Raw genomic sequence first — 11391 nt, forward strand, 5'->3', positions numbered from 1 at the left:
AATCCAGATGATGCTAAAATATCTTCCATGTTTTGTTTATTAAAACCGTCCACACCCCAGTCTCAACCTGTCACCATGTTTGACCCACAGCCAGTGGGTTTACTGTAATAATAGTTAAAGGCTTTCCTGCTGGGTTATTTATGGAGATCAAAAACATTGGCTCAATAACAGGTGATAGGTCAGCAACACAGATATGCACAGGACATACTGTTTAAAGGAGCATTTTGCTGCACTCAATTTTTTGCACAGTTGCAGCTTTTAGTCATTTAGAGAAATTTTTGAAATTACAAGCCTGATAAAGAGTAACTAACAACCAGGCTTGCAATATTTTAAATAAAATAGTTGCAGAAAGGCTCTGGGCAGAATGCCAGCTGACATGCTATAGTTCTCCCTACATACAAAGATCGCCCTCTACAGACAATTTTCTGTGTTTTCTTTAACAGTTTAAACTACGGAAGAGGATTAGGGCCACCGAGAAAACAAAGAATTCTGAGTCAGAAAGTCAGAATTCTTACTTTAATCTCAGAATTATTTTATTTTTCGGTGGCCCTAATCCTCTTTCGTATTAAACAGTTTTCTCGTCAACTCAAATTAAAAACTTCACTCTAGCAGTGAAAGTGCTTTATCAAAAATAAAAAAGAACAATTAATTGATTAAACTTATTTTTCATTAAAATGCTTCAAAATGGTGAACAAATGACGATTCGCTTGTAAATTAGGAATATTTTTGGTTTTAATTAAAAAAAAAACATTAGAAAATAATTTAATGATTCAGAAGTTATGCTTTAATGAAAATCTAATGAAATATTATTGCATTAGCCTGTTGAATTATTTACGAATTTAGTTTTTTTTATAAACTAGCACCTACTTTGGTATGATCCTTGTCGGACATATCAACTCTCCCTCTGCCTCGGCTGAAAATGGTACGGTCCAAAATGGCGGCCTCCGTGTTGAAGCGGTGTGTAACTGCAGCCGTCAAAGTTAAAGCTTTATCGCCTTCTTTTACAGGTAAACGTTGTTTGTTTTCTGACGCAATTAAAGTGCATAATCTTAAGAATGTTTTTGTCTGTATTTAATATGTTTTACTTAATATTTTGGAGCCACGTATGACGAATTTAAGCAGAAGAAGCTGAATGTCACCGTTATTTTTGCTAACATGTGTTTAATCTGGTGAATATGCCTTCATAGCGAGACGATGGTTGCTATCAGCAGCTTACACGGACACCAAGCTGTGGGAGGAAAGCGAGAAGGACCCCCAGAACCTGGGTAAAGTTCACACATTTCAGCTCATTTAAGAGTTGACCTGAAATCTCGGCTCGCATGAGTATTACAGGATTTTAGCTGTCAGCTATTTCATATAGAGAGGCACTCTGTTGCTCTGAAAACACCCAAAATTGTGGCTTTTTATGTAAATATGTGTGAGAGACCGTTTGGTCTCCCACGCAGGATAAGTAGGAGGACTATTGCATGCTTGCTCTTTATTTTAAACGACTATCTCTCTGCAAAAACATCTAAGGTTCTGTCTATGCAAAACCAAACGTGTACAGATTAATAAAAATATGAAAATAAAAATTCTTTATCTCTAGTAGCTATGCAGCAATCGAAATAGTTGTATGTCCAAACAGCCTTTGAAATAACAAATGCCATTATTGCAATGACATTCAGTGGACACCGGGTGGCACTGCAGCCCAGTGGTGTATTGATAACCTAATCTAGTGTCTATCAAACCACACTGCCCTGCATGTTTATGTCGATTCTCTGCTTCTGAACTGTAGTCAATCAGATGACCAGAAGTCTGCTAATTAAAAGTCTGTTAATCAGCCATCAATTGAGATTAGGTGTGCTGAATCAGGGATCAGTGTTTTTGACCAGCAAAAACACTGACCTATTTGTTTCCCCAGCTCTCTGAGTTGTGTTTAAGAATAAGAATAAAAAAAAATTAAGTCAATCAATTTGTCTTTTAGATTTTTCACACTTTACCACCACACCTGATAATGAAGCCAAATACGTTTTAGATCATCAATCATGTCATATTTTTTTATGCTCATTACTTCACAGCTTTGCTGGCCAACCTAATGGACAGAACGTACGACCGAAACTTGCCGGTCAGCTCTCTGACCATCTCACGGGTGAGCTGCATCTAATTGCATCTAAACGAACAATTCCCCTCAAATTGTGCTGTTTATTTTTATGGTAACACAAGATGCTCATTATCTATCTTTTCTCTGTTCTAGTTTGTTGACAACATATCGTCTAGAGAGGAAGTTGATCAGGCAGAGTACTACCTGTACAAGTATGAGAAACTGTTTTCCTTCTCCTGCTTCATCGTATATCTGCTGCTTCCTTGTTTTTGTTTTTTTATGGTACCAACTTCTGTGTTTTTCTTGGATTGAATCGTCTGTTTAGCTTGTCTGTTTGGTTTATACTCAGTCACATGGTCCTCTTTGTTCAGGGCATCTCCAGACCTTTCCTGTTTACTCCTTCCTCTGGAATTTGCTCCCATTCATGTGATTACTCAATTTAGCATGTTTGCCAATCACAGTCTTGCTCAGGGAACATTTACTTTCAATATAGGGTGGGAAATAAAACTGCTTTCCTACTTTTGAAAATTTGTAAATGTTTCTTAGTAACTTTATCTCTGCTTGGTGTCATAGCTGATGATCAAAAGTTGCTGAATCTGACTCGTTACTATTTCTGCCTCGTTTTTTTGTACGTGTGTGTTTATTTATATTTTTTGTTTTTCCATTTCCCAAGGTTTCGCCACAGTCCAAATTGTTGGTACTTGCGAGATTGGACTGTTCACACCTGGATCAGACAGTGTCTGAAATACGGAGCCAGAGATAAAGCCCTGCACACTCTCAAAAACAAGGTGCAAACAGGATTATGCAAAAGCCTGTGGAAAACTGTACTGATGAATGTTCATGAGAATATTTTGAGTGTCAGTGATGCTCATGGTAGTCAGATGTAATCTGAGTAAACCAGATGCATGTAATTCTGGTTGTTTGACCTTTTACAGTCCAGCACATATTTTGTGTATGAATGAGCTGTTGTGTTGGGTTAACATGACCTGCAACCTTTGTCACATCTTTGTTTGTGTTAAACATATGTTTTTAATTCACGTTTATTATACTCTCATTACATAGCCATTGTTGCTCATTAAAGATAAATTACTTTTTACTTAAGCATGTCGGGTGACTTGTCTTAAAGTCAATGCAACAACACTTTAAACGTTTATATGTTCTATTAATGTTTTCTAAATATGTATGCAGACCCAGTATGGAATATTTCCAGATGACTTCACCTTTAACCTCCTGCTGGATTCCTACATTAAGGATGGAGACTTTAAAAGTAAGGCTCTTAAAATGCAACCAATTTTAAGATTATTAGTCATTTTTAGGTGTGCTTTTAAAAAAAATAGGCTGTGATCAGTTTTAGGATTTGCTTTATAGCTGGTAGATTCAAATACATGGACGGTTCCCATGAGTGGTAACGACAGACTGCACACAATACTTCATTGTGAAGACTTTTCCCTCCATATCCTTGATTGCTTGTTACACAATTTTAAAAACTTCTACTCAGATGTGGAGCTCTGTATTTACTTTAATGAATGCATTTTGTGATTTTCTACATGAACCATTCTCACTCTTTATGTTATGTTTACAGATTTTAAAGTTGGAATTAAATTTAATGTTAATTCAGCCAGTTTTCATTTGCCAGCCCATAAACCCCATATATGGCTGATTTCCTAACTGTGTTTAAAAGAAGTAGAATACACATTTTTAAAAAGTAAATTGAGCGTTTGTACAGTATTATTATAAAACCGGCTTCATTGACCAAACTCATTTCCATCTAAGTGGTAATCTCTTATAAAGACACAGAGAAAAGCAAACGTTCTGAGTTTCACCAGGAAAACTCTTTCATACGGAAAAGTAAATAAAATTGCCATTTTTGTCTGCTTTGTGCAGGTGCATGCTCTGTGGTGGAAGAGTTGATGCTCCAAGAGGCCTTTGACCTTCCCTCCACACAGATCCTGTCTCTGAATGCTCTAGGAAGTTTTCTTGCAACCAAACCTCAACTCTCTGTGTGTGACGACTCGACTTGTAATATTTCCAGCATGTTTGGTTTGATATTAAAGGTGATAAACATTTAAAATGTCTTGTTCTTCATATTTGTGCTCAGGTGTCAGAGGAGCGAGCTTTGGGGGCGTCGCTCCTCATCTGTGGTCTAAAGCAAGACAACACTGTCGGCTTTAGTGCACAGCTGCTTGGCAATGCTCTCCTTGGTGTGTATTTGACTGTTTTTTTTTTTCTCTCTTCTGCCTTCAGTTCTTCATTGGTGCTGTGATTGGTTTATGAATAACTCTTTCATTATGAGCTTGTCTGACTTACTTTTCCTTTTCCTCCCCATCCAGGCAAGGTGGAGATGTTAAAGGGCATACACGGCGTATTTAAAGGAATGCCTCTGTCGTGGGTGAGAGGGTATCTGGGACGAGCGCTGGCTGTAATGGAGAGAGTTTCTGCAGCATCTGGTGACATAAAGTTGTCTAAAGACACAGTAAGTATTTAGAAATTCACACATTTATTTTGTTGCGAAAATGTTTCCATGAAGAGCATCAAAAAAGAAACAAACTTCCTGCTAAGACGATTAACTTTGTCTTATATTTTAACCTCCTTAATTTGAGCAAAGTCAAGAAGTAGGAGAAAATTCAGCCCTCATTTATAAAAATACAGAAATTAAAAATGTCACTTCCCTGCTAAGCATGGTAGTGGAGGCGTGATGATTGTTGCTCATTTTGCAGCCTGAGGATAAATGGTAAATGGACTGAACTTATACAGCCCTTTATCATTTTGACCAATCAAACCACTTTCCACTAGAGTCACATTCACCCAGTCACGCCCACAAACGCACACACATTTATACACCAATACAAGACGACTATTCTACCGAGTCGGTAAGTTGACGTTAAGCATCAACGAGATCAACAAGATGGTCCATTAGAGTAGATGTTTTGTTTTAATAACTGGAACCAGAAAACTGTGTGAACGCAGAAAGACACACAGGGATTTCAGGATGTGATAGTTGGAGAGTTTTCTGAGCCAAGTTACCAGAACTATGAGAGACTGAAAATATTTTTAGAGCTTAAAATCATGTTGAGCTATACTCGGACATATAAATGCCAATCTAAATTTAAATGTATTTAACACTAAAATTATTACTGGGATTACATGGAAGAACCAACGGGATCTGGTAATGTCTAGAATTTAGAACTAATCAAATTAAGGTCCACCTGTTATTGATTTAATTAAGTAAAAAGAAATAGAAAAACTAATAGAAATGTGTTATTTCTATTAGTCCTACTATATGTTACAGATAAAAGATCCTAAGTTGAAAATTTAAATTCAAATGATCAAAGATGATTAAACTCTCAGGAGTTTAAAGAAAATGCCTGCAGCCTGATTTAAAATAAGTTGCTTGGCACAGATTAACATCAAAAATCTAGATTTATTTAATCTCAGCAGTCTATTAATTCTTCAAACAAAGAACATAAAGGCAGAGAAACAAAAACATAAAAAAATAACTTCTGCCACCTTATCTGTCTTTTGGGATGTTGATACCACCCATATTTCAGAGTTACTGGTTTAAATCCAAGCGATTAAAACCACTTCAGCACTTTGTTACACAGAGCAGACAGCCTGCTGTTTATCCCCAGACAGGTTTCTCCTGCTGAGGTCAAAGCCACAAGCTGTCATATTATTTATTCACGTCTGCACGGCTGGTTGTGCTGCTTCTATTCTGGCCGGCGCTGCCCAGTTCAATAATCTGGCTTTGTCTGTGTTTAATGAGATTTTTAAAAGAGCCCAGAGTGCAGAGGGTGTCAAAGAATCACTGGAACAGTAACCAAACAGAAGGTGTGTGACGGTGGCACGGCAGTAATGTTGACTGAGAAGATAATGCAGCGAGACGGGGAGGACGTGCTGCAGCTCCCGTTCTGCTGACCGCTTCCTCAGGCCACACTAACTTAGCCTTTCTCTAAGATTAAGAAGCCGGCTGATGAGTAATCCTTAGCCTTTTTGCGTCATCGCGTGTCTGTCCAGTTTAGAAATGTCATTCTCAAAAAAGGATTTATTTAGATAGACATTTTTTATTTCAAGTCTAGCAGTTTTAGGACATGATAAAACATTTAAAGACGTATTAACTTTTTTAGCTTGACTGTGTGAGCGACGTGCTGCAGGAGCTGTCCTCTGCGTCGGACAGTTCTGGAGACGAGGAGTCCGACGGAGAGGAAAGTAAGGAGGAAGCCGTAGATGAAGACGATGAAGCTGAGAAGGCTAATCTTCCTCATTATGTCAGCAGATTCAAGGTGGGTGTTTTGTGCTGCGTTTGTTTGTCGCTGTTGCCGAATTTACATGAGCCTTCCTCGCAGAGTGCAGGCCAGCAAACTCCGTTTCCTGTTATGTCTATGTTTGTGACTCAGATTTTCTTGCACAGCGGCCCTTTGTGAGGACTTATTTTTGTTGTTTTTTGCAAAGCATTTACATAAAATTAGAATCATAAGCTTTTCTGATGTTGGTCTGCTTTGGAGAATTGTTTTCACAAGTACTTACAGCTGTAAGAGAAATCCTCAGACCTCTCCTTCCCCAGTTATTCCTGCCAAATCATCTTGGGAGACTGAGGCGTTCCCAAACCAACCTAAGATGTAATCTTCCAAACGTCCTGGATGCAAAACTGATGAGATCAAACAGTGACGAGGCAAACAAGTTGCAGCTTTCTTTCAGCTTCCAGTAACTTCCAGAAGTATTTTATATTTTACTGCACTTCAGCAAGGTTTTGACATAAAGTAATGCCTGATTATGAAGAGGAAGGAAAATCTGATGTGGTGATCAGCATATTTTTTGTACAAATACTTAACTGGAAGAAACATCCAGCAGAACATTACTCTATATGAGCGGTAATGTACAGCAAATACCTGAGGGTTTCAGTAGAAGGGACAGAAACACAAAAGCACAACTTCAGGAGTAATTTCTATTTTTAGAATAAAGTTTCTGTTTAATGGCTCCTCTAATTGAGAAACACAGATGAAATCTGAAATAGTCATACAGTCTGTGACAGGAAATCTCAAATCCAGTCCTCCTAGGGCGGCGCCTTCAGCTTTTAGATACTTCGGCACACTTGAAGCAACGGCTGAATCGCCTCCCCAGGACGCAGTCAGGCTGTCCCGTTCTGCTAACAATCATTATTTGACTCAGGTGTGTTGAAGCGGAGACGCACCTAAAAGTTGCAGGACTTTTAGAGTAGCTATTAAATCTAATTTTGATACTTTCTACTCAACCCAAGATAACTTTTCTTGCAATATAGTTTGGAAAATGTTAACATTTATTATCTTTTTCTTTAAAGAGAGTTTAATCAATCTGTTGCCATGGCAAACCCATTGTTTTGCTGATCTGGCATTAAGCTACTATTCTAACCATTGTTTTCCTCTCCAGGAGCTGAGCAGTCAGCTAGAGTCTCAGGGTAAAGTGGACCCCGCCTCTTTCCAAGCTTTAGTGGCCACAATGGCCCAGCAGAACCTGGCCTCTGCAGAAAAACCAGACATAGAGCAGTACCAGAGCCGGCTGAAGGCCTGGGAGGCTGAGAAGAGGCTCCTGATCCAGAGGGAGAAGGAACAGAGAGAGAAAGCTGAGCAGGAGAAACGAGAGCGATTAGCCGCCCAGGCTGCAGCTCAAGCTTAAGAGACTATGCATATTAAATAAAATTATGTCCTCACTTTGGGATTTAATGTCAACCATACAATAATACTACCATCTACATGTTACTCTTGTGTATATATGAGTTGTTTATGAATTTTAAAATAAATTTGGTTTGACTTTGTCACAGCACAGTGTGCCTGTTTGGTAACTGAATGTAAACTAAAGGTAGGATGCCAATCTTGATCCATTAAGCCCCCTCTCTTTTCCACTTTTCCTCTTCTTTCTGCATCTGTCTCTGTTGTCCCTTTCTGTTTTTTTTCCTCTGTATGGAGGTTTTCTCACAGAGGAGTTTAAAAGTGGTATTTGTGGAGAATTGGTTGATTTTTTTTAAATTTTTTTTTATCTCAAGAAAACCAAAAATTCTTTGCCTGGAAAGGAATGCACTTGTAACCAGTAAACGTTTTTTTTGTTTTTTTTTTCATACAAAGAAAAACATTGATTCCCACAATTTAGATTGCGATCTCTCCTGGAAAAGACAGAAAATTGTTCTGGATTTAACAAGGCAACATTAGCGTGCAGCTTCAGCTAATGCACAAACAGAACCGGCCAAACTTAGATGTTTGGACTCTGTTAGGAGATAATAGATTTCAGGAGAAGAAAATGACGTGGTGCACACAATGTGTTCATTCCACATTATGTTGCCTCTATTCAGTATTCAGAGCATGATGTTGGGAAAGAGCTGGGTGGTATGCAGTCCTGGATGAATGAGAGGCGCAAAATACTGAGACAAGAGCTATTGTGATTCAATGAATCTTTAATATGTTTGTGAGAAACATTTCCTCGTTGCTAGGTTCTTGTTGAGGCAACCTGTAGGTATTAAAACATGAAGGTGTTTTAGTTGCTTTTACTTGCCTGGCTGCAGTCACTACAAAAATCTCACATCTGATCTGGAGTAATTTGATTTTAAATTCAGAGCACACTGATGTCATTTCTACAAGCAAGGACATGGTTGCTGTTGGACGACTGAGAAGAACCAATTTACTGAGTAGAGTGAACAGAAGTGACATAAATGAACCAGGAGATTTTTGTGCGTTTGATTATATAGCTATTTTTTGTGATTTCTTTCAGGTGCTAGTTTTATCACATAATTGAACATTTACAACATCCGGCCATCATTTTTGCAAGAGATAAAAGAGCGAGCTGCAGATATTTGGGTTTATAATGCGGACATACAGGCTTTAGATCCTCTATGTATCTAGTTAGTTTTTGAGCATGACGCTTCGTGTCTCTGTTCACCAAAATTTACCCACAGGGTTCTGTGCCACGTTGAATTTAGCCACATAGCTAATATGGGAGGATTAACAGGTGTTTCCTGTCAATAAGGAAACACCCACAGTGTTCCTTATTGACTGTCTATAAGGACATTTCTAGTGTCAATAAGGAAACATTAGAGACTTAGACTGACTTTATTGTCATTTTGCATGCACAGGGTGAATACAGAATGAAATTTCGTTGCATACGGCTCAGGACAATGTTTTGAGCTTTCAATGTTGTGAGGTTACTCCAGAATAAAATAAAATACAGTATAAAATATAAATATAAAATATAAAGTGCAGGACTGACAGTAGAATAGAAGTTATTTAGCTCTGTACATGTGCAAGGTATAAAGTGGAGACCAGATTTTAAGTGCAGTCCAGTTAAGAGTTCAGCAGTTAGAAGTTTCCAGGCAGATGCTGTTGGTGGAGGTACAGAAACATTTTATTCCTGTATGGAAACTTGACAGATTGTAAACAAACATCCTTTTTTGGGCACCCACTGTGATTGGATGGCCAAGAAAGCAAATGCCAGAAACCTGTTTTGTGAGTGCTAGTGGTTACCTTCACATTGAAATTAAAATGTTTAAACATTTTCTGGTGTCCTGTTTGAATGTTTATGGAGATCCTGGAGATATTCTAGTCTTACTCTGTGGATTAGAAATCTGAATTTTGTATGAGAAAACAGCAGACTTGATTTAAATGGCTTCCCACTTCATTAAATAAAAATTGAATTGTAGGTATTTATGAACTATTATTCTTTAAGCAAACACATGATTCTGATTAGAATGAACATCAATGTTGGTGTGATTTTTTTCTGTTCTGTGCTGCAAATAAAAATGCGATCTAAGATTTGAAATGTTAAATGATGATTAAAAGAAAAGCCTGTAAGAAAGTCATATGAGCAAAGCAGAAAACAAAACTTTGACCAAAAATAATATAATTAAATCATTTGCAACTCTCCATTTCTACAGGGGAGCACTTTCGCTTTATAGACAAAGTCGCAGATGAAATGATATTAATGCTGCAAAAATATTTTGATGTTTGAGTAATGAAATATTGCATAATTGATCAGTTGAAAGCTGCACAATGAAGAGTAACTATAAACTTTTTCTCTAATCTTCCAGCCAAATTTTAATTTTCATCTTCTAGGCTTCCAGTCAGCACCAAAATCCCATACATCATAGAAAAGATGGTAAAATGAACTAAAAGTCTAAAATTAGACATAAAGCAGGGGTAAGAGCAATCATACAATAAAAATAAACTAACACCAAAAATAAAGATTAGCAGTTCAAGTGGTGTCAGAGGCTGTGCAAATAGATTAGATTAGTGAGAGATAAGAATTATGTCTAACTTGGGTTCTTCCAGTCTGGTTTCCACTGATGCTTATCTTTCTCTTTTGTACACTGCAGAGCAGCTGATCGGCTGACCTTATATATAAAATGGGAGGTTAATACTCCAACTATCCAATAAAATCTGTCTGTTCCCTTTAAAATAAATCCTCCTACATCCTACTTTCTGCTTCTGCTTCTCTGGAGTATTTTTCCATCTGCGTGAGGTTTTACATCAGCCGCTCGTGTCTCAGTGGGTGTTTAACCATCACCTGAGCTGCAGGCAAACGAGAGAGGCATCGGGAAGTTTGACATTCACATTACTGGCACTGATGCGCACAGCGTTTTAGGAGAGCCGTCTGTGTGTTTTGATGGATGGGATGAGGATGTTGGTTGAGACGTGTCAATATAACAGAATCTCAAATAGAAAACGCATTAGATGCCATCAGGCAACAGAACACCTCCTACTGTACAAACACTTTATCTCTACCAGGAAACCCTTTTTGTGGAATCAGGACACTTTAACTTTTGGAAACGTAGAAGGAAGTCAGCACATTCCCGTTTTTATCTTTGAGGCTTAGTTTGTGTTATTACTGAACAGGATGTTCACCCAAAAATTCAACAGTATTTCCTCTTTTTGCTTATTTTTAACCACACACCAAAGGTTTTTTTTTTTTTATCTTTTTGAGGCTGTCGTCTTAATATGTTAATAAAAAACATATCTGCAATCTTTTTTGATAACTTTACAGTTGAGTCGAAAGAATTCAAGTCCTGTTTTTGATTAATAGCTCTGACTTTTATCTCTGTTATTAGACCAAATGCAACTTTATCCTGTTTATTAAAGCAGATAACAAAATGCTGCCTGTAAAGTTGCTCTTTTTTTCTGCCCCCGCACATTTTATCTCGAGAAAAAATATCTGAGAAACTTTCATTTCTCACCCACTGTGCTTCACGTGCCACATTTTGACGAGATGAGTGAAACCAAATGTTTAATTTAGCCATTTGTTTGGAGGCTACACTTGACTGTTTATCTGGTTTGATGCTGGTAAATTGTTCACAT

The 11391-nt window shown here is 37.7% G+C and overlaps 1 protein-coding gene across 1 annotated transcript; it reads left to right on the forward strand.

The window, feature by feature from the left end:
• The first annotated feature begins 919 nt into the window (after positions 1 to 919).
• Positions 920 to 7873, forward strand: mrps27 (mitochondrial ribosomal protein S27). The gene is made up of 11 exons (XM_005795050.3): positions 920 to 1007; positions 1188 to 1265; positions 2058 to 2128; positions 2234 to 2292; positions 2754 to 2868; positions 3269 to 3347; positions 3965 to 4080; positions 4179 to 4281; positions 4411 to 4553; positions 6205 to 6360; positions 7484 to 7873. The coding sequence occupies exons 1-11, from the start codon at positions 920 to 922 to the stop codon at positions 7727 to 7729; spliced, it is 1254 nt and encodes a 417-aa protein (XP_005795107.3). The 3' UTR covers positions 7730 to 7873.
• The last annotated feature ends 3518 nt before the right edge of the window (positions 7874 to 11391 follow it).

This window comes from Xiphophorus maculatus, chromosome 12, assembly GCF_002775205.1.
Source record: "Xiphophorus maculatus strain JP 163 A chromosome 12, X_maculatus-5.0-male, whole genome shotgun sequence".
NCBI classification, from domain to species: Eukaryota; Metazoa; Chordata; class Actinopteri; order Cyprinodontiformes; family Poeciliidae; genus Xiphophorus; species Xiphophorus maculatus.

Bases quoted from the DNA above. Each gene is read 5' to 3' on its own strand.
- mrps27 (XM_005795050.3), top strand. From the start codon at position 920: ATGGTACGGTCCAAAATGGCGGCCTCCGTGTTGAAGCGGTGTGTAACT. The intron at 4,282-4,410 runs GTGTGTATTTGA...CTCCCCATCCAG, and splicing joins GCTTGGCAATGCTCTCCTTG to GCAAGGTGGAGATGTTAAAG. The intron at 6,361-7,483 runs GTGGGTGTTTTG...TTTCCTCTCCAG, and splicing joins ATTATGTCAGCAGATTCAAG to GAGCTGAGCAGTCAGCTAGA.